Raw genomic sequence first — 23,078 nt, forward strand, 5'->3', positions numbered from 1 at the left:
AACTTGGATTGTGAATAATATCTGGTGAAACTTAACTTTTTCCAACTTTCTTAAACACATATTTCCAATAATTAATATAAAAATTCTAAATAAACGTTTTTAGAAACACGTATCACTTTGAAAATAAGAGATGGAATCCATGAGTAACTTAGGCTTATGGTAAGAGGTGATTTGTGCGTATTTTTTAAAAGATTTTTGTGTATAATTAGTTTCAAGCTGTTGTAGTTTTAATTTGTGCATGTGTGAATTGCATTTTTTTTTTATTTTGAATTTTTTTTACTTATGCACAAAACATTATATGAGTTACAAATCAAGAATTCGCACGCACAAATCCTTGCACACACGAATCAGAGTGAGTCTATTTTCTCTCCGTATCCTTTTCGCTCCCTAATGCTAAGAACTAGGAGCTTGTATTCCACTAATTATACAAACACAACCTTTCTCAAACTGCATTTTTTCCTCTGCTCCTGATTCACATTGATTTGAATAAACAAATACTCAGAAATTCACATTTTTGGCCCAATTTTCTTAATATATCATCAAAAAAATGTCCAACTCATTCCCTGAAAACAGAAATCTGAAGCTCCTTGCCTGCGCGTGATGCTGCGCTGTCGTCCCAGCGTGGGGTTGGGGGTCTTTGGGAGGGGGATGGGCTCCCTCAGAGCGCCGCGCAGGTGGCCCCGCCTCTCCTGGATCACCTGTCGGATGCTGCGGACCCACTCCTGCTTCAGCTCGAGGGACGAAGCCTTGAATGTGTAAAACCCGGATGTCAGGATATGTCACCCCACTCTAAAATGTCACGTTCGGTCGTACCTTCAGAACCGTCTTGTTGTCCGACGTCGGCGTCCGTCCAACCCACAGAGCAAACTTGCACTGATCCCCCTCTATGTGCTCCGTCACCCCCAGCTCAGACGTCTGACAACAGATTGACATTTAAAGCTGGTTAAATCTCTTCACAAACACTCATATTCTACTTCCTGTTAACACAGGTGATGCAGATTAATCTCATTCAAAGCCATGAATACTATTCCTAAAGTGACGGAGCCTCATGAACCGCAGAAGGCGTCAAATATCTTTAAAACAAATATAGAGTGTAATGAGCCACATAAAGGCTGCCTTAAAACCACAGCTAAATAAAAACTCAGACATTCACATAAACTGAAGCACTCGAGCGTTTCCGCTCGTCTGGCCTTCAAAAATCAGAAAATATGTGAGAAAATGTTTACTAGAAATTCACAAATACATGCAGAGGTTCTGACATTCATCTGAAACACATGTGAGAACATTGAAAAAAAAATCACTGTAAGGGGAATTCCAACTACATTTATTAGATGGAAAAAAACCCTAAACGTCAGGCATAGAGCTACAATGGGTGGACGCTTCGTTTTTAGACATTTTAATACAAAGTTTAATGACTCCAGTCAAATCTAGGACTCCTGACTCACAGTAGAATGTTTTATTAATCTTAAAAGTGCCAGTTTTAGTCATAAAAAACAACAATTTGAGGTCAGACTTAGGTTGTTTTGAGATTAAAATGAACATAAAATCCACTTTTTGGTAATAATTTATTGATTTAAGTAAAAGAAATAAGAAATTAAAAATCTCTAAAAGCTCAAACTCCTTGGATCTGCACTTAAAATATAAAAATAAATCAGAAAAGTTCAATGTATCACATTTATAAACCTTACTTCTTTAAGCATTAAATGACAATTTGCCTTAAAATTCTGAGCGCCTTATATATCAATTTATTCAGCTTCTGGATGTTATTGTGAATATGCTAATGTAGCTAACGTGTAGCGGTGTTGAGCTGTGTTTTTTGTAGGTGTTTCTAACAAAGTTGGGAGTTAGCTTAGCCACAGTAACGTTAGTTTTACCAATATCACTTCAACAAAGTTGGTAGCTACAGGTATTGTGAATACTTGTAATAACTTGGCTACCGTGTATCTGTGTCTTTTATTTTTCTACGTTTTGCTAACAAGGTTGGGAGTTACACATTTTGTGAATACGCTAATGTGGCTAGCGAGTAATGTGTAGTGGTGTCAAATTAGGAGTTAGCATAGTCCTTTTTTTAAATGTTGCAGTCAAGGTTGGGAGTTAAAAGCATTGCAAATATGCTAACGGGGCTAACGGCTAAATAAAACGTAGGGTCTGCTTGTGTTTTTTTGCGTGTTACTAAACAATTTAGAAGCTAGCTTAGTCGCGGTAACGTTTGTTTTAGCGGTATCGGTCTGGTAGTTTCGTGTTGCAAACAAGGTCGGGAGTTATTGTAAATATGCTAACGGGTAACAGTTATGCTAACTCAGCTAACGTGTAGCGGTCTTGGACTGTTTTTTTACACATTGCTAACAAGTTTGGGAGTTTGGATAGTCAGAGTAACATTTGTTTTACCACTATCAGTCCGTTTTTTACATGTTGCAAACAAGTTACCAATTTTGTGAATATGCTAACGTAGCTAACAGCTAAATAGTCGTGGTGTCAGACTGTGTTTTTTTTTTTTTACGTGTTACTAGATAGGTTAGGAGTTAGCTTAGTCACAGTAACATTTGTTTTAGTGGAATCTGTTAGTTTAGTGTTTCAAACAAGGTCGGGAGTTACAGTTATTGTAAATACGCTAACTCAGCTAACGTGTAGCGGTCTTTGACTGTTTTTTTTGTATTACTAACATTTGGGAGTTTCCGTAGTCATAGTAACCTTTGTTTTAGCGGTTTCAGTCATTGTTTTTTTGTGTTGCAAAAAAAGTTGTGAATTAGAGGTATCGTGAATAAGCTAAAGCTGCTAGCGGCTAACGTGTGGTAGTATCGGATTGTGTTTTTCTTTTGTGATACTAAACAGGTTAGGATTTAGTGTAGTCACAGTAACATTTGTTTTAGCTATACCAGCTTGTTTTTTTATGTGTTGCCATTAAGGTTGGAAGGTATTGTGAAAATGCTAACGCGGTTAGCTGCTAATGTGTAGTGTGGTCAGATTGTGTTGTTTACATGTTCCTAAAATGAATCAAGAGTTAGCATTGTCACAGTAACGTTTATTTTAGCAGTTTTTGTCTTTAGTTTATATGTTTCTAACAAGGTTGGGAGTTAAAATGATTGTGACTATTCTAACATGTAGCAGTTTTTGATGTTTTTTTTTTTTTTTTCTCCACGTGTTACTAACAAGGTTGGGAGTTAGCTTAGTCATAGTAAGATTTTTTTTTTAGCTGTATTAGTCTGTTTTTTTACATGTTGTAAACAAGGTTGGGATTTACAGGTTTTGTAAATATGCTAACATTGCTAATTCTTTTAATTCTTCTAACGCGGCTAATGCGTAGCGTACTACAGTTCTTTTGAACGCCATTAATAAAGCCAGAGACTGACTTATATTGATTAACGGTCTGCCCTCTAGAGCAGAAAATATGGTCATTTGTATGTTTTTTGGCACAAAAGTTTAAGAATTTTGTAAAAGCAACTTAAAAATAAATATGTGGACTGATGGTTCGTTTGCCTCTGCAACGTATTTAGCTTAAAATGACATAGTTTCAGTGAAAATAGAACTGCTGGGGTATTTGCTGGGCTGTTTTGTGAAATGTCAGACATCTTTAGAAAGAATCTGCCGTTTTACCCTCAGGCGGCTTTTGTAGAGATACTTGGTGCGGCCGGACGAGTCTTTAATCTCCTTGCTGAAGATGAGCGACAGCTCAAACAGGAACAGGTGTCTGTCCCGCCCCTTTCTTATCAGAGACTTCGGCTCCCAAACCAGGAAGGAGTCCTGCAGGAGGAGCTCTCCCTGCACCTCCACGCCGTCCTCCAGACCTGGCGGGTGACAGACAGAGGAGGTCAGAGACGGTACGACCGAAGCGCGGCGGTCCGCTTGTTGATCCTGTGTTTCACCTTCCAACATGCTGACGTGCATGGCGTCGTTTGCTCTCTTCGGGACGCTCAGCATCACGTCCAGGCCTTCCTTTATCTCGCCCTTGCCTTCCTCGCAGCAGGCCAGCAGCTCCTGCACAAAAAGCACTTTTCTTTTTGCCCCGAATGTCCAGAAACGACTCTCTAATGACCTGCAGGACTCGGCGATGCTCATATTTTCTCTGTGCTCCATATGGAACTCAATCGGCTGGAAGAAAAAGCCTACCTTAAGCAACAGCTGGTACTTGGTGATCCTCTGGACCGGTTTAATCAGCGCCGAGGAGATGGAGTTAGCAAGTCCGTGTCTCCTCTGCACCTCCTGTGTTCACACAGCAAGACGGAAGCAAAATAAACATCAAACAAAATGTTTTCCTGCAGCAAACCTGCAAGACTAACAGGTACCTCCACCGAGGAGACCAGGTGGATTTTTTTTATCATTTCTTTTGTTCAAAATCATCTTAAATATTTGTCTGAGTGAAAAATAAAAGTTAAAAAAATAAAATATTCCTCTTTTAAAAGATCTATTCTGATTATTTTTTTATCTATTTCGAAAGCTTCAATATTTATACCAGGTTTAGCAAAAAAAAACAAACAAAAAAAAAGGACATAGTTTCTGCAGGGTGACAGGCGTTCATTAGAAATTCACCTTTTAAATGATGGTGGGACAGTTGGCGTGGAGAAAAGTGTCAAAGTCAAGGCCCGGGGGCCGGATCCGGCCCTCCAGATCTTTGTATTTAATTGTTATTAATGACCCGATGTTATCTTGCGCTCATTTCTAACTTGTATAATTTTGACAAAATCTATTTTTATGGAGAGTGAAATATTAAAAGTTATTAAATGTTTAAGTTAATTTATTCTGGAATAATATTCCTGCCTTTTTATTATTCATAATTATGTTAAAAAGTTACGGTTTTAAAGTTTTAACATTTAGCATTGTGCTGTTTTTTTTTACTATTTTGGAGTTTAGCCCTTTTTTCAGAAACATGCTAGCTGTTTTGGCTAATATAGCCTTTTCTTTTTACGTTTTTTAAACTGTTTTGGAGTCTAGCAGATATTTCAGCAACATGCTAGGTATTTTGGCTAATTTTGGCTTTTCTTTTTAGTTTTAGGCTGTTTTGGAGATAAGCTAATATTTTAGCTACATGCTAGCTGTTTTGGGTCATTTAGGCTTTTCTTTTTAGTCTTTTTGGGCTGTTTTAGAGTAAGGCTAATATTTACACAATATTTTGGCTAGTTTAGGTTTTTTTCCGGTTTTTTAGGCTATTTTGAAGTTTAGCTAGTTTTTTAGCTACACGCTAGCTGTTTTGGCTAGTTTAGGCTTTTTCTGTTTTGTTTTTTTTTGGCTATTTTGAAGTTTAGCTAGTTTTTCAGCAACATGCTAGCTGTTTTGGCTAACCTAAATTTTTTTGTTTTTGTTTTATAGGCTAATGTGGCATTTAGATAATATTTTAGCTGGCTATTAGGTTCGGCGTTTTCAGGTTTTAACTTTTCAGCTATCAGTTTAACATTTTCAGCTATTAGCACTAGCATCTTTACCAGCCAAATTCAGCTTTCAGCATTCATACTAGCATTATTGAAGATAATTCTATATATCTATTTCATAATTATGTTAAGAAGTTAGTTTTAAAGTTTAAAAATGTAGTTCTAGTGTGTTTAATAAATGTTTATTCTGTTCTGCCCGTGACCTAAGATGTGATTTTGGATTTTAGCCCCTTGTGTCATCGAGTTTGACCCCCCTGGCGTTTACATGCTGTCCCTCTAGCTAACAGCCCCTCACACCCCCACCCTGGCATTAGTGCTGCAACTAAAATGTTAAGAAATATTGGAGCTATCAGACGATGAAAACATACAAATCCGATCTTTTTCTAACAACATTCTTTTTCATCTGCTCCTGATTCTCAACTATTTAAATTAAAAAAGTATGCTTAATTTTCTTTATATATTACCAAAAGGCTACAAGAAGAGATTACAGTTTGTATCAGAGCTGCTCTTTAAGATAACATGAGAGATTTTTTTGGATCCAACATCTAAAACCGTGCATGGACACGGAGGGAAGGCTTTGGAGGAGCTTCACTCTGCTGCTGGGATGAAGGAGCCGTAAGAGAATGATAACATATTCAGATGTCTCCTAAGGATTCAGATCAAAGGAACCTTCCAGAACGTCATCGGAGAGCAGCTTTGGTGTTCTCTCCAGTATGCAAACCAGCTCCTGCATGCTGGCTGATTAGCAGTCTGAGTCTGACCTGCAGCAGCCGGAGTGAGCATGCTCAGTGTGGATGAGCAGAATGTCACATCAGTTTATTAGAGAAACTGACATTTTTACTGTTTGTGTAGACAAGGGTCTGCAACCTGTGGCTCTTTATAATAAATAGATTAGTTAAATTTTAACATGTCAAGGATCCAAGCAAAAAGGTTTAATTTACAGTCAGAAATTCTGTAGAAATGCTCTTTAAATTTATATTTACATTTTTAGTTAGTCAAATAATAGTTTTTTTTATTTTGGTAAATTACACTAAAGTGGTTAAAGTTTATAATTAATGTGTTTTTAAATGATTGAAAGTATTTAGAGTTTTCAATAAAAAGGTCAGTTTATTCTAAATGTTTTGAGTTTTTTTTAAATAAATAAGTCTACTAAAATATTTATTTTTTAGATTACAACAAAAAACCCCCACAAAAATCCTGATGATAAAAAATATCATGCTTACATGTTTTGCATTTTTAGTATAAGATTATTTGAAAGGAACTAGTGTGTGCTGCTGTCAAGAGTAAAACAAGTTATAACTGTTATATAAAGAAATATATGGACACTGTTGTAATTCAATTATTGCAATATTTAAAAACAAAATGTATAAATAAATGCTTAATTGGCCAAAAAGCGTAAATATTGTACATTTTTAAACGATAAAATATGACTTTATGGCTCTTGTTGGGTTCTCGTCTGTAAGAAACTAGAGTAGATGACTCTTTTAGCATTTTAGCGGTCCTCCAGATCATTTTATTGTTTCTATCTTGAGCTTATTACTATTTTGTAAAATATATTTTTATGGAGAGTAAAGTGTTGAAAATGATTTAAGGTTGTGTTGAATCATTCTGGAATAATATTTCTGTCTTATTATTGTTCGTAATTATTTTTAAAAGTTACAGTTTTAAAGTTTTATAAATTAGCATTACGCTAGCTTTTTGGACTATTTTGGCATTTACTTAGAATTTTTTAGGCTATTTTGGAATTTAGCTAATATTTCAGCTACATGCTAGCTGTTTTGGTTAATTTAGGCTTTTTTCTCAGAATATTTTGAAGTTTAGCTATTTATGCTAGCTGTTTTCGCTAATGTAGCCGTTTCTTTTTAAGCTTTCTTTTAGGCTGTTTTGGAGTTAGGCTAATATTTACATGCTAGCTTGTCAGAAGTCTTTGCGAAAAACTAACGTACATCGATGGTCACTAGATTAGCGGATATAAACTACAATTTGAACACTTTCGGACAAAAACATGTGTTTAAATGTAATATTTGAATAAACCATCCACATTTCACCATAAGAACACAGTGGAGTCATAACTAAATGTCATGAAATGTTCATTTTTATTCAATTTTCACTTTGGGAAATCTGTGTCGTCATATCCGCTGTTTAAAAAAACAAAAGAAAAGTAGTGAACATCGTGTCCGAATTACCTTTAAAATCCAGGGCACTACATAGTCCCACACTGTGTAGTTTTTTTAGTAGTTAGGGGTTAGGGGGGGAATTTGGACACAACCATCATTTTTAAAAAAGGTAAAAAATTGTTCTGGGACAACCTTGGGATTCGTCACAATATGTATCGTATTTTGAGACGCGTATCATGATTTGTGTCATATTGTCAGACTCTTGCCCATAAACACCCCTAAGGGGCGCAGGTGTGTCTTGGAGGCTCATAGGAACACCTTAATGGAAAGTATAATTCTTGAGCGCGTGTATCGCAAAGTATTTGTAGGCTAATGCAAGTTGTCTACTTTTTACCCTTATTGACCACGCACAAATGCCAAACACACGGGTGTGCATGTGAAATATAAGTACCTGTAGGACATCTTAGGTTGTCCACGCAAAATACACTGTCTAGTTTTTAACAGTAGGGGTACACCACGAGGACCACCATACTCATCACGTGAACACTCCTGTTGGCATTTCTTGCACATTTCGCAGGATTTTTATGGGTCAAAAACACTAAAAATCTGTAAGACACACCTGCGGCTCACCTACTTCACCCTAACTTACCCTTATGTGTTGTATTCACTACGGCCGCAGCATGCCCATAGATAAAAAATGTTTGTTTCCTCGTCCGAGAGTTCTACGACCTTGATGTTCTGTGTTATATTTTGTTTGCCCATTTGTTGCCAGCATCTCCACCCTTTGATGTCTTAAAGGTCTTTTCTGAGGAATCCTTCTGGCGGGTGTGTTCAACATTATCCAGAGCGAGTCCACTTGCACGCTCTGGTAAATTAGTTTACGGGCATTTCTCAAAGCTTCCATTAGTAGATGCATTTTCAGGCAGACCAGTAACCGTTCGGATCTCCCTCACTTTCCTTCTGTTGGCGCCTGGATGAACAGCGATACCCCGACGCAGAGCCAGATCACTCAGCAAGACGTTTTAGGTGTTTTCAGAAAAAAAAAATCCACTAAGAGTGAGTAACTGACCTCGAAGAATCCCACTCCATGCTGCTGGATCAATAAACTGGAGTCTGGTTTGTTTCTGCAGTACGTCACATACATGTGGAACTTGTCAGCCTGTAGACAAACAACCAAAGAGACAGACCTTAGTCTGCAATGTGGATTTGGATTTTAAAAATACACGGAACTGCTTTGGTTACCCAGGTGACGAAACAGTGTCCCACGTCTTCAGGAAGCTGCTCGTAGTTCTCCAACTCCTTTAGGAAAATACTGCAACAGAAACAGAGTTATGCATTACTACGGACAGTATGCAGCGTCTTATAACCAGCAAACTTCCTGGCCGTGAATTCTGATGTTCATACTACCGTTTATTTTGCTAGTTTCTCCAGCAGAATTAAGCTCTGGATTTAAAGGAAAGTTCTCTATTTTTTCAGGCAAACGTTCGACACATGCCAGAACTTCCACTTTCACAGTCACTTTCAAACCTACTCTTCTATAGATCTCATGGCTACTGCCAACTTCTTCATCTAACCACCTACCCGCAGGGGTACCCCAAGGCACACTACTGGTGACTCTGCTGTTTGTGTCTTATAGGTAGATCGTCCTCTGTTTTTAATGGGGTTTCCTATGACCTGTATGTAGATGATGTTGTCCTTTTTTTCTCTACACTTGACATCACATTTGAGATGGGGATTTTCTGACAATCAACGATCCAGATTAGTGAAGGAATGTCATCTTAGCTTAATTTGATTGGAGTTTTTCCTAAAAACCAAGAGACTTTCGTGACCCTCTTTTGAGAGCCATTTTGGTCAAAATCATATGCTAAATTGTGTAACATTTCTACACATTTTCATTTCCAAGTCGTCACATATTGGCATTTGGTTAAAGACCCCTCTGCTTTTGGGTGTCCCCAATTAAATGATGGCTGTTATAATTAAATCAGGGGTCCAGTTATTTTGTCGGACGCAGTGCCAGACACAGATGGAACCTCAAATACTCTAACCCTAGCCTGGTCCACATCCGGAACCGGTACTGATCCGCGGCCAGTACCCTAACCTGATACTCTAGCGCTAGCCTGGTCCGCATCCAGACCAGTACTGATCCCTGGCGTGTACACTAACCTGATACTCTGACCCTAGCCTGGTCCGCGTCCGGTACCGTGTTCGGAACCACGTCTAGAACCGGTACTGATTCACGGCCGGAACCCTAAACACAATACTCTAACCTTAACCTAGTCCGCATACGGTACGACGTTCGGAACTGGTAGTAATCCGCGCCCAGTACCCTAAACCAATACTCTAACCCTAGCCTGGTCCACGTCCAGAACTGGTTCTGATCCGCGGCCAGTACACTAAACCGATACTCTAACCCTAGCCTGGTCCACATTTGGATCCGTGTCCCGAACCTGTTCTGATGCACGTCCAGTACTGGTACTGATCTACGTCCGGTACCAGGACCAGGTTAAAGTTAGGGTTAGGGCACTATTACTGTCCATGTCCCAGTACCGGACTGGTACTGGTTTTTGGCCCAGAGGCTGGTGAGTATTGATTTAGTTGGAACAGTCAGCACGTCAAAAAACGATGAGTTAGGGGACACCCAAAGCTGCAATTTTTTTAAAGAGAGGGGTCCTTAACCATACGTCAATATGTGACATCTGAATGAGAGTGGGTTGAACATCTACCTTCATGTTACTCTGTACCTGTTATGGAACTCGTAGATGTCCTGAATGTTTCCAAACACCGTGTAGTGACTGTTGGCGAGACCGAGTGGAACGTCTTCTGAACCACTCGTCATCTCCCACAGGTACGTCTGTGCCAGGAGACAGCATGAGCGTTAGCAGGAACTGGTGAAGGACATCATTGACTGTTCTGGGACAAACCTCTATGCACTCCTGCAGGTCTCTGACATAGACTCGTTCTGTCTGAAGGAGCTCTGCCATGATGTACCTGCAGAAACAAACAGAGGTGGTCAGAGCTGTGTTCAGGTCTCCAGACTTTGATAAACCATTTGAGAACTCACTCCTTTTTCCGGGCGGAACGTCTTTTCTCGTCGCTGACCTGGTGACTTGGGTCAGATAGGTTGACCTCTGGGTCAGAGTCAGAGAGACTGTTGGGGATCAGCTCCAGCTCCAGGTCTTTATTGTCCTGAAAAGGTCATTGTACATTCATGTAAGGTTTGTTTTTCCATCCTTTATTGAATTCATGGGTCACATTTCACTTGTCTGATTACATAAGCATAGAACTTGAAGTAAAAAACAAAAGCGAGGGGTTCCAACCTGGGAGCAGCCTCCCAGCGCTGTCTCTAGCAGGTGGCGATACTGTCCCATCCTGACGGAGAAGTCGCGGTAGCGCTTATCCACTGTTGAAACGCAGCGGCGGAGCTCAGTACGGTGGGCGTGACCTTTAGCCAGCATACTCTCAGCCAGCTGGATCAGCAGGTGAACCTTCTCCTGTGTGTGCTTGGATAAATGTCACCAATATCTGTTAGCTTTACTAAAAAGAACATTTTTTGTGTCTCAAGCTACACTCACACTGAAAGGAAGAGGCCACTGAAACAGGAGTTCAAGCAGCCTCTTCCAATGACATTCATACATAGCTACACAAGTGGAGAGCACTAACTGGCCCCTCGGGCAAGGTTTAGAGGGTTGAAAAAATGACTAATTTGTACGACGCACCTGCATCTCACCTACTTTACTCTTACTTATCCTTAAGCTACGTTCAAAGCTCAGTGAAATATTCTCTTTCAATAAAAGTCTACGTTAATGCCCATATATGCGTGTTTCAGGTGTTCAAAACTTTTGAGTCTATGCATCGCCACGCTAGTTCAATTGACCGTTTTCAGGCCCTACGGAGTAAATATGCAGCCACTGACTTAAGAGCTAAACCAGGTCAATATTTGACCAATCGGGAGTCGGATGTGGTAATAATTCACAGAAGTGCCAAACATTTCAACATTGACCTTGAAGGAGAAACTAATTATGGTTGGCGACCAGATGAAAGTATATGACACCAAGTCAACATAAAGTATCGGAATCCAGAAAAGACCTGGAGAAAGATTTACGAGATTTGCACCACTTTGGCATTTCAAACCAAACCCGTAGGTGGTAGACATGCACTAATTAACAGTAGAAAAACAAAAGGAATGAGAAGCCCCTCCCTGCTTGTTCAGTGTAAACATAATCGGCCTAATGGGTGTTCAAGAGTACGTAGTGTACGTAGCTTAATAGTTAAACAATATTTTCTTTAAAAATGAATCCTATTTTTTGTGTAAGGGTGAGCTTATCGATCTCAGTATAGATAGTATCAATACCAAGGTGAAGTATTGATTGAGAGAGGACTTGCACTAGTTACCATTGTCTTCTTATGGTTATTTTATCATGCCATTATTACAATATGTTCTATATTCTATGTATGTAGATTGCAAAAGTCTCTGCCCTGTGTTTTATTATACACTTATTCAACAAAAAAATGTGTATTTCCAAAAATATTCTATAATACAACATTTAAAGAAAAATATCAGTATTAATATTGGCGACACTAACCCTGCAATTACTAGGTATGGGGTCGATACCCAAATTCCCAGTATCGCCCACCCCTAGTTGGGTGATCATTCGCAGTTTTATTAAAGTACAAACTCCAGGTTGTGTTTTTGTTCTCCACATCACCTCTATCTGTTTTTGCACCTCTAAACACTGATAGAGTTTAAGCTCTAATGTGTTCGATCTTCACTAATTTTCCATCTAAATGGAATTGATGACAGATTTGCAGCTGAAATTCCATCTCAAAATCATGAAAACATCCACCTTTGCAGAAACGCAGAACTCTCTGTACTGGTTCAGCAGCTCCTGCGTCTCAGCCATGGTTGCTCCTGGTGACGTATGTGTGGCCAAGTAATGGTCACCTGACTGCTGCAACCAATCAAGAGCCTGCCAAGAAATCAAAAAGTAGATACGTAGTCACTGAATTTATTAGTTCAATTTAAAGACTGAAGGAACATCTAAACACTTTAGAAAACATATTTCTAGAGACCTTGTAGGAAATATTTCTGTATATCTCTCAACCATGGAGCTTAATAGCTTTAGCATTTCCTTAATAGCTAGCAATCATTTAACACGCTAACAGGTCTCCCAAGAAAAGCGTTACCTGCTGTGCGTGGGTTTGGAACATCAGATACTGCTGGCACTGATCCAATCTACGTTTCTTTAACGTCCAGAAATGAAGAACTCTGTTTTCCCTCTGGAGCAGCTCACTGAGGATACCTTAACGTAGAAAAGTCTCTTGTCGGTCAGGGCGTCCCTCAAGGCTCTATCCTAGAGTTGCTGCAGTTCTAGACTTTTTAGCTTAACGTGTGTTGTTGGTTTTAATGTTTACCTTTGACCTGTTGTTCTGGCACCCTGGAATGGCCGGTAACCTCAGAGACCCCGGAGACAGTGATGCTGTGGCCTGAGATGTTTGCCATGGTGACGCTGTTGCGATGGATGTACTTGAGAAAAACTTCCGCATTCCGTCTCGCGAGAGTACAAGCCTGTCGCAGAGATGGAAAAGGGGAATTCAAACACCAGTTATCACCTCAGAAATGAGCTTTAGCTTGTAGAGCAAATGCATTTGAATCTCCGTTGTCCTCTCCTCACCTTCAGAAAAGCCTCCTTCTGCTCCATGTGTTTATTGATCAGCGGCAGCATTAGCTCTGGTTGCCTTTCTCCTCCTGCACACCAGTCCTCCTCCCGACGGTACTCCTGCTCCAGACTCTCCAGGACCCCACACACCTGGAAACATGTTCTGGTTGATACTTTGGTTCTGCTACAGATTGGATTTTGAAACTTTAAAAGCACATTCACGTCGTTTTCACATTAAAAGAGATTTTAAATAAAAGTGTCAATGAATCCTTTGTCAGCATTTGAACGGAGTGGTACCTTCTGTTGACCAGCCACAGGTGGAGCCGCTCATTGTTACCTGTTGGGATGTCCTGTAGAAGGCAGCCGACGCGTTGACCAGTTTGAGCCGGTCTTCAATCCTTAGCATTAGTGTCTGCCAATGCAGCGCCACGGTCTGAGCGCAGGATCTCACCGCATCTGGATCATAGTGGCCAGACCTGCAGAGGGAAGTAAACGCAAACATGAGTTCATATTCAGCTAAAGTGATTCCAGTTTGGTCCCTCAAAAGGGAATTTTTTAAACATAAACGGAGTTCATTTTTGCCCAAGTTGGTTTAATACTTGACTTAGTGGCATTAGAGAGACAGAGTATTTAACAATCTGGACTAAAGTGAGCGATATACAGACAGTTGTTCTTGGTGTGGAAGGCTAACAGTACATTTAGCATCCAGCTAACTGGTGTTGCACACCTCATACTGATAACGATTGTGGGTTAAAATCTCACTAACTACTTTGCTAAGTTAGATATTTACTATTTTTGAGTTTCAGAGAAGACGTATCTAAGAGAAACTGCTACCTACAGCATAAAATGTAAAACATTTGTATCATTCACTACCCGTTTGCTAATTACATAATTAAAGGGAGGTCTAACCTTCTCCTTTCTCTGTATCTTAGATCAAAATCAGAGTTGACTGGTTTACATTTGGCTTATTTGTTCAGGAGCACTAATATCAGATTGTTATGGACCTGGCTCAAGAATAGGGAGAAAACCAAAAATGGGACCATAACAAAAACTGGACACCAGTGAGAAAAATGAACTCTGTTTATTAAATAATGGAAAGAAAGAAACTGTGTCCTGAAAATTGAAGCATTTTTCTGGACTGTGGGAGAAAATGTACCTACAGTATGCACACGGTCCCAGCCGGGATATGAACCTGGGCCTTTATGAGAGTACTAAACCACTTTGCCAACATGTAGCCTGTTTTCTTGTACAATAGTATCAGAGGTGTCAGCTGTCTTGCTTAGATACGTGTCACCACGATTTTTAGAAGCTGTCAAGACAAGTAGAGAAGTGTGTTTCTGGCTGTGACAGATGGCAGAGTTGTTGCTTGTTTCCAAACATTGTTCATAGCGGGCAGCAGTGGATGCAGTTTAAATGGAGAAACACGACAGTTGTGTGCTTCCTAATGATGTTCACCTTTATGTACGGAGTTTGTGTGAAGCTAGAAACAGTTTTTATGGCAAAAATAGATCTGGAATAAACCAATCTCACAATGTGTCAGATAATAGTCTCAGAGGGAAATCAATGGCAGAAGGGGCTCTATGAGAGGGGTAATATCTAAGAGACTCTGCAGAAACAACTGATGCTGCGATATCCAATAATGTCTTTCTGAATATTAGTGACGGTTATTGACCTGATTTTCTGGTTAATTTCATTTCATCTGTGTGCGTATGACTGTAGAGGAGCTGTTTGCATCAGGAAAATCAGTTTAAACAGCAGTTATCCTTCAATTTGCCTTTATATTGATTTCAAAGTTAACACGGCTAATAAAAACCTTAATTAAATCAACGATTTTAACAGTAAAAAAGAGTATTGACCATGTCCATGTGGTCAGTGTGCTGGACCAGAATTCCTCCAGATAAATGCAGAAGCTTGGTCATCAATGCAACAACGTCTGAACTGTGTGCTGACTAAAACACATTCTCATACCTAAGTTGTCACACATGGAGGTATGGTTCGGCCCCCTCCACCTCACTGACGTTTTGGGGAGCCCCACTCGTCATCTTTTGAGGTGCTGGCTGTTCCTATTAAATCACAGGTCCCCAACCTCCAGGATGTGAATCGATACCCTAACCCAGTACTGGTACTCTAAGCCTAACCCATTACCTGTTTGCTTAAGGTACCACGTCTGGTACAAATTAGTGAACCGGTACTGGATGTGAACCGAGGACCAGTCTGCGGTACCCCAGTACCCCATCCGTTACCAAATCCGGTTCCCCATCGGTTACTTTATCCATTATCACATCCGGTACCCCATCCATTATCACATCCGGTACCCCATCCATTATCACATCTGGTACCCCATCCATTATCACATCTGGTACCCCACCCATTATCACATCCGTTACCCCATCCATTATCACATCCGGTACCCCACCCATTATCACATTCGTTACCCAATCCATTATCACATCCGGTACCCCATCCATTATCACATCCGGTACCCAATCCATTATCACATCTGGTACCCCATCCATTATCACATCTGGTACCCCACCCATTATCACATCCGGTACCCCATCCATTATCACATCCGGTACCCAATCCATTATCACATCCGTTACCCCATCCATTATCACATCTGGTACCCCACCTATTATCACATCCGGTACCCCATCCATTATCACATCCGTTACCATTATCACATCCGTTACCCCATTCATTATCACATCTGGTACCCCACCTATTATCACATTCGTTACCCCATCCATTATCACATCCGGTACCCAATCCATTATCACATCCGGTACCCCATCCATTATCACATTCGTTACCCAATCCATTATCACATCTGGTACCCCACCCATTATCACATCCGTTACCATTATCACATTCGTTACCCCATCCATTAGCACATCTGGTACCCCATCCATTATTACATCCGGTACCCCATCCATTATCACATCTGGTACCCCACCCATTATCACATCCGGTACCCCATTCATTATCACATCCGTTACCATTATCACATCCGTTACCCCATCCATTATCACATCTGGTACCCCACCCATTATCACATCCGTTACCATTATCACATCCGTTACCATTATCACATTCGTTACCCCATCCATTAGCACATCTGGTACCCCATCCATTATTACATCCGGTACCCCATCCATTATCACATCCGGTACCCCATCCATTATTACATCCGGTACCATTATCACATTCGTTACCCCATCCATTATCACATCCGGTACCCCATCCATTATTACATCCGGTACCATTATCACATTCGTTACCCCATCCATTATTACATCCGGTACCCAATCCATTATCACATCCGTTACCATTATCACATTCGTTACCCCATTCATTATCACATCCGGTACCCCACCCATTATCACATCTGGTACCCCACCTATTATCACATTCGTTACCCCATCCATTATCACATCCGGTACCCCATCCATTATCACATCCGGTACCCCATCCCGTACCCCATCTGTTACCGCATCCGGTACCCTATTGGTTAATACAACCAGTACCCCATACTTACTGCATCTGTTACCACATCCGTTACCATATCAAGTATCCTATGCGTTAACGCACCCGGTACCCCATCTTTTACAGCAAATGGTATCACAACTGGTACTGCATTTGGTACCCCATCCCATCCATTACCATAACTGGTCCTGCCTTTGTTCCCGCATCCAGTACCACATTAGTTACCCCATCTGTTAATTCATCCGTTACCACATCTGGTACCCCATCTGTTTTTGCAACCGATACTGGATCCGTTACGGCATCCAGTACCACATTGTTTACCCCGTCTTTTAATTCACTTGGTACCACATCCATTCCTACATCCGGTACTCCATCCGTTACAGGAGCTGGTCCCAGAGGTTGCGGAACCTTGATTTTACGAACATCCAGCACGACAAAAAACGACGAGTTGGGTACACCCAAAGCATCAAAAAGTCCTTAAGCAAATGTTAATATGTGACAACTTGGGGATGAGAATGTGTTGGATAATAAATCTTTCCAGTAACAGGGTTCAATCAGTTATTTACCTCAATGAAATGGAAATAAATGTATATATTTAAAGTCAATTTCTTGATTTTTTTTTTTTTTTTTTACTGATCAAAAGAAGCTCTCATTAGGAGGACAGACTGTCAATCACTCAGAGCCCTACCTGACCAGCAGCTCGGCTCTCTGCTGCAGGGCCAGCGCCACCTGATGGGTCCTCTGCAGGGAGTCGGCGTGCAGCAGAGCCTGAGGGGCGACAAGGCATGAATATGAACCGGGCCGTCCTCATGACTTTCAGCCAAAAAAGGAATCTTCGTCCGAGACTCTCTCTTTTTTTTTTTTTTTTCTGTGGTGCATTACTATGGTAACCAATGCATATGTCCGCTGCGATTGACTGACACATCAGCCTGACCCCCGCGCATGAGGGGGTAAATGTGCGGAGCGCCTCTGAGGAGTTTGCTTCACAGAGTTGTTTAATTTCTCTTGTATTAAATCAGCTGCTGCTGTGACTGAAAAAACTCATTTATGATTAGATTTTTGCAGAATTATTTATTTATTTTTTCATTATGTGGGTTAAAGATTTGTGTCTCTTACTTGTAATAATATCTTGTAATCCAATCCGTTCAAGATGATCTTTTTTTCTCTTGTTTGCATTAATCTTTAAGGTCATTTCTGTGTGTTTTATGTGTTTTCAGCTCAAATCTTGTGTAAAAAAATTGTAGACCATAATATGTTTAAAGAGAGAATCTGCACACATCTTAATCCAAACATTTCCAAACTTTCATATTTAAAAATCCACAATAGGAAAATCATTTTTATGTAAATTAACATTTTCTGGAGTGTAAAAGAAGGCGTGCAGTAACCTCGATGGCCTGTTGGAGGCGCTCGTGCTCCCTCTGCAGCTGCTCCGCTTCTGACAGACAGCTGGAATTCAGCATGCAGGAGGACAGCATCACCTCCCCCTCGGAGATCCAGCCCAGCACCTGAGAAGGAGGCGCGGACAGACGGCGGTGAGCGTGACCTCTGGTCTCAAAAGGCCGGGTGCCCCGCCCCCCAAGTCCGGTTACCTGCTTGACCTGGCTCTGCAGGTGCTTCAGCTGCAGGTTCTGCTCCAGCAGCGTGTGCGCGTGGTCGGCGATCTGCTGCAGCTCCTTCTGCTTGTCCTGCAGGAGGCGCTGCAGCTCCTCCACCTGAGCGGAGAGCCCGCCCTCCACGTCCGACAGCTCGATACCTGCTTCCAAACAGACGGCATTGTGGGTGCTCGGAGGTGCACGGATGGATCCGTTGCGTGCGTCTGCGCACACGTCTGCGCGCATGGATGAGTGTGTGCAAATTCAGTGCGCTGGTTTCCATGGGGACCAGCAGTGTGCTTCAGAGAGCAGTTTCCATAGTAACCCCCCGTCCCCCTTTTCCCCCCCTCACACCCATTATCCTCTCTGCCCCCCTTTCCACCCCTAATATCATCACTGTGTTCCAGAATTGGCTGCACCGCAGCTCAGGACTTCCTGTGTCTATTTTTCTTTGATCCAATTACAATTCACCGTGTTTCCACATCAGCTTTTAGCTAGAAAACATTTCATTCTGCTGCAATATTAAATAAACGTCCATCTTTTTTATTTAACCTCATCCAGGTTTTTTTTATTCCAAATCCCTCTTGATCCCCTCGTTTAAACCCCTGAAGCGCTAACGGCTAACCCTTGACTTAAACAGCAAACAGTTATGGATGACACAAATCTCGGACAAATCTCTTTCCCTGTCACAAAATCTGCTCCAGAAAAGGATATTTTCAGGAAATCCTTCATATTTTTAGGATTTTTTTTTCTTTATTAAGAAACCATCTCATGAACAAAAGCAGCTACGATTCCACAAGCCCTCTGGAGGCCTGGCGGAAGCGCTTCAGAAACCTCAAGAACCATCGTTTAGACCACCACTAAAGCGCCGCAGGAACTCCTTTCTAACACGGCGGAAGTCCCGGGGTCTGTCCATTTAAGCCACTTATTTCAAGAGTTTTGGAGCATCCCCTCGCAGCTTTGGCACCGATTCAGCGAGCATTACTGCAAATGTCTTCCCTAAAATCTACCAAACCCATCAGGCGCATCTGCAGCTTCGCTCGGGGAGCAGCAGGAGCGCGCAAGCTAACCCCGAAACCCTGCAAAGCCACAATCTGGGTCACAGAAATCCTGAAGGGTGAAAACAACAGACACGTGCACTAAAATGTTTGTGTGGGGACCCTTGGGACACGATAAAATCTTTCTGGGAACTTTCTAGAGCCCCCTAATGCTCAAACTTTAGCAGTTTTCTGAAAAGACAGCTAAGCTAATCTGAGAACTTTTTGTGCTAGCATCTTTTCTCAGTTATTCTTTTGATTTGTGAGCAAGAAGTTGCAATTCAGACAGAGAATTAATATAAACACATCCACCATTAGCTTAAAATAGTAAATAAATGGTAAAAGGAGTTCACTTGTTAGCGATTTGCTACATTTCTTGAAGGCACTAAGCGTTTTATGCTAGTACTTACGCAACAGCGTTGTGTGCTATATTGTGCGTTCGCCATTTTATAGTGCGGTCCAAATCAACAATTCCATATCTGAGTGCACTTGAAATTTCCCAGTGTGTAGTGTAAATTAAAGCTCACTACATGAATGAAAATAGACCACAATGCATTGTGGGTGAACAATTTTTGCGAAAAATTGAATTAACCATCCATATTTTCATCATCAGAACACAGTGGAGTTACAAAAAGACATCGTGAAAAATTCGCATTGATTTGATTTTCACTTTCTGAAATCGGTGACGTCATATCCAGCATTTAGAAAAACAAAAGAAAAATAAATGAGCATGGCCCTAAATGTTTTTGTAGTAGTTGGGGATTAGGGTTGGAATCACACCGGTCTTTCTTAAACGCGCATTTAGCTGGTGGTGATATATGTAAGACTTGACATCGCATAACTCCGATGGGGCCGAAAAGGCAAATATTATTGTCTCCTTTGTGATTGTGTTTCGACAGTTGGTACTCCCATGTTTTGTCAAGGACCGAACCCACTCGTCACCACCAAATCTGAGTTCCAAATTGGTCACAATTCAGCATTGTCCCTATTTGGCTACAAGAAGTTCAACCGGCTTAACTTCCACTGTGGGATCAATGAACGCCCGTGACCGGACTCAAAAACTTTAAGAAAATAACATGGACCCAAAATGGCGCCTGAGCATCAATAGCCAGAAGCCCTCAACTCAAGTCCGAACGAAGCTGATGCTCTTCCTCTAGAAAATGGCTAAGGTTACGGTTAGGAATCTTCGAGTATATATATATATATATATATACACAATTTCAGCTTCTGGCTACGGTTACAACATTTCCGCTGCCAGCTATTGATGACTTTAATGTCGTGTTTGGGTACCATCTTGGCTGTAACCAGGTCCCTCTCAAAAACTTCCACAGCGAGACGTGAACGCGAGAAGTCTGAACCAAAATTCGGGTTGACGTGCTTTTGCAAAGATTTTTCATTGAAAGTGGCTACTTGAACCCGACCGGGGTTAACTTAGCTCTATAGGATACGAAGTTCACACTGGACTGTCGTTAGCCGATACTAGCACTACCTTACTACCAATACTACCTACAGGTGGAAGGTGTGAAACGTCGTAGCGATGCAATCTTGACTACTCATACGCTTTAACTTTTCACAGGCGTTTCAATGACCATATGTTTTTGTACGTAGATCCTAAAATGAACTGAAAAACTTGTGTAGCTATGCGTGAATGCCAGATTTTCGAACACGGAAGCCTGAAAAACGCAATTACTTGGACTTTTCATTGGAAGTTATTTCTTGAACACGCGTTTTCGATCCTACTTTGAACGTAGCTGATGCCGTCAACCTATAACCTCCAATGTCTTGCCTAAGGACACCTGAACACAGGCGAGGAGCTACCAAACAAGCAATCTTCCGATCAAAGGTCGACTTCTCTACTTCTGCACCATTTATTTTCAAATTAGGCATAGCTGTAGATGATTACCTGATGCCTGCACCTCCGAGATGTACTGCTGGAGGTCATGGCCTTGCTGGATGACCTCATATATCATGTTGTTCATCGCCAGCCTCCGTTCCATGTGCCTGGAGAATCAGTAAGTCCATCAGTGTAGATCTGGCTGAAAGCATCTTCTGGCGTAAGGTGTGTCTGCTTACCTGTGAATCCGCTGCTGTGCTAGCGTTAGCGCCTCCGGGCTGGACTCCACCAGCCGGGACTGTCCTAGTGCCAGCTTGTCCTGGCTCAGCTTGTCCTGGTTCGTCTCAGCCAGACGATTTGAGGCGACCTTCTCTGAGGAAAATTCCTGGGATTGCTTTTCCAAGTCCTGTTTCCAAGCATCCATCTCACCTGTTACCTAGGAAACACACAGACGTGCAAGGAATCCAAACTTTGATCTAATTGGAAAGGAGAAGGGGCTTGGTTTGCAATGTATTCCGACCCAACCGTACCTCCAGTGTGCACTGGTGCAGTATGCGGAACTGCAGGAAAATGTCCAGTCGGATCTTCCTCTGGTGAAAAAGTTCCTCGAGCTGAACGTGAGACTCTTCCAGTTGCTGCAAAACCGATTCCACATGGGCCACCGAGCTGCCCTGAGGCCTAAAACAAACGAACCCAAAACATTGAGATGCTGAAGACAAATAAAGCAAAACGCAGGCTATGAGAACAACACAAATGATGCCAAAAAATATTGCTGAACCAAAAAAAAAAAAAAAAAAGTTCTATGAAATGTTAAAAAATTGTAAATGTGTTACAGAAACCTGGAAATAAATAAATAAAACTGGGTAGAGTGAAGCAAAGGGATGATGGATGAGTGTTGATCGAGAAACTAGGAACAGTGATGCCCTCCAGAAAAACTCAACAAGTTACCAGATATGAAATCTGGAATACAAGCACACTCCCATCACACAGCTGTACGGACCTAAAAAACACACATTCATAGACTGCATATAGACTATACAAATGGCGAAGTATCAGAAATAAATCCTTGTTAACCAATGAAATGACAAAGAACAAAACAAAAGAAATTCTTGTTCCTCATATTTTGGAAAATGAGTCCTAGATGCTCAAAATATTAAATAAAAAACAAGTTGGATGATCTTAAATTTTAAATAAAGTCAGTAGTCTTTTGCACTCCGGTTGCTATGCTACATTTGAATTTCTATTATTTTGCTTATTGTTTTCTTCGCTGTTTCAGGCTAATATATCTACACAACTCACATTTTTTCCAGCCTAAACAAGTCTCTTTTGTCTTAAAATTGGAACTTTGTCTGTATTTTCACCACATGGGGTGTCTCGCAAAACCCTCTTCCACCCAATTCTACCTTCTGCCCTTAAAAAGGATCACTAGTTCGTTGTCCACTAGGACCGACGAGACCAGGGGTCTCCAAAATCAGTCCGGTATCCTACATGTTTTCCTGCCATTGAAGTTCTTAATTGGCCAAGCACACCTGATCCAGGTAATCAGCAGCAGATACGTCAGGGTTTCTGGAAAACCAGCAGGAGACCAGCCCTCTTGGACTGACTTTGGACACGCCTGGTCTAGACCCAAGATTTTGTGGTTTTGTGCTTGATTCTAAACCTCCCAGTCCGTTTTTCAGGGTCCACTCATAAAAGAAACTGTTATTGTTGGATACTATTAAATGATCAAGTTGGTTATCATGTTTTGACTCACTGAGATTCACCAAACACTTAAAAAACATAAAACAAACCCACGCATTTACATTAATCAAAGCTCAAAGCTTAACACAAAAAGTGCATACACACCTGTCGCACAACCACAAATGAAAAATCCAGAAAAAAACTAGGAATGAGCCCACAAAGTCAGCAAAAGAGTCAGATGCAACAAAAGACACACTTGAATCTAGAAAACAATTATTTTTTACCTCAACACCCACTAAAAGAAATGCCTGT

The 23,078-nt window shown here is 41.1% G+C and overlaps 1 protein-coding gene across 2 annotated transcripts in view; it reads right to left on the reverse strand.

The window, feature by feature from the left end:
* The window catches only part of LOC112156731 (kalirin), a 68,769-nt gene that overhangs the window by 22,442 nt on the left and 23,249 nt on the right, over positions 1-23,078 (reverse strand). For both annotated transcript variants that reach the window (XM_024289037.2, XM_024289035.2), the window contains exons 17-38: positions 21,617-21,764; positions 21,326-21,522; positions 21,156-21,253; positions 18,213-18,379; positions 18,009-18,128; positions 17,312-17,391; positions 13,475-13,613; positions 13,153-13,287; positions 12,893-13,046; positions 12,665-12,780; positions 12,325-12,447; positions 10,798-10,980; positions 10,542-10,666; positions 10,402-10,468; positions 10,222-10,331; positions 8,723-8,792; positions 8,550-8,639; positions 4,108-4,200; positions 3,864-3,975; positions 3,595-3,785; positions 814-915; positions 592-746 (exon numbers count right to left, since the gene is read on the reverse strand). In XM_024289037.2, coding sequence (XP_024144805.1) covers positions 592-746; positions 814-915; positions 3,595-3,785; positions 3,864-3,975; positions 4,108-4,200; positions 8,550-8,639; positions 8,723-8,792; positions 10,222-10,331; positions 10,402-10,468; positions 10,542-10,666; positions 10,798-10,980; positions 12,325-12,447; positions 12,665-12,780; positions 12,893-13,046; positions 13,153-13,287; positions 13,475-13,613; positions 17,312-17,391; positions 18,009-18,128; positions 18,213-18,379; positions 21,156-21,253; positions 21,326-21,522; positions 21,617-21,764 — 2,775 coding nt within the window. The remainder of the gene's footprint in view (positions 1-591; positions 747-813; positions 916-3,594; positions 3,786-3,863; positions 3,976-4,107; positions 4,201-8,549; positions 8,640-8,722; positions 8,793-10,221; positions 10,332-10,401; positions 10,469-10,541; positions 10,667-10,797; positions 10,981-12,324; positions 12,448-12,664; positions 12,781-12,892; positions 13,047-13,152; positions 13,288-13,474; positions 13,614-17,311; positions 17,392-18,008; positions 18,129-18,212; positions 18,380-21,155; positions 21,254-21,325; positions 21,523-21,616; positions 21,765-23,078) is intronic.

The sequence above is a fragment of the Oryzias melastigma genome, linkage group LG2 (assembly GCF_002922805.2).
Source record: "Oryzias melastigma strain HK-1 linkage group LG2, ASM292280v2, whole genome shotgun sequence".
NCBI lineage: Eukaryota > Metazoa > Chordata > Actinopteri > Beloniformes > Adrianichthyidae > Oryzias > Oryzias melastigma.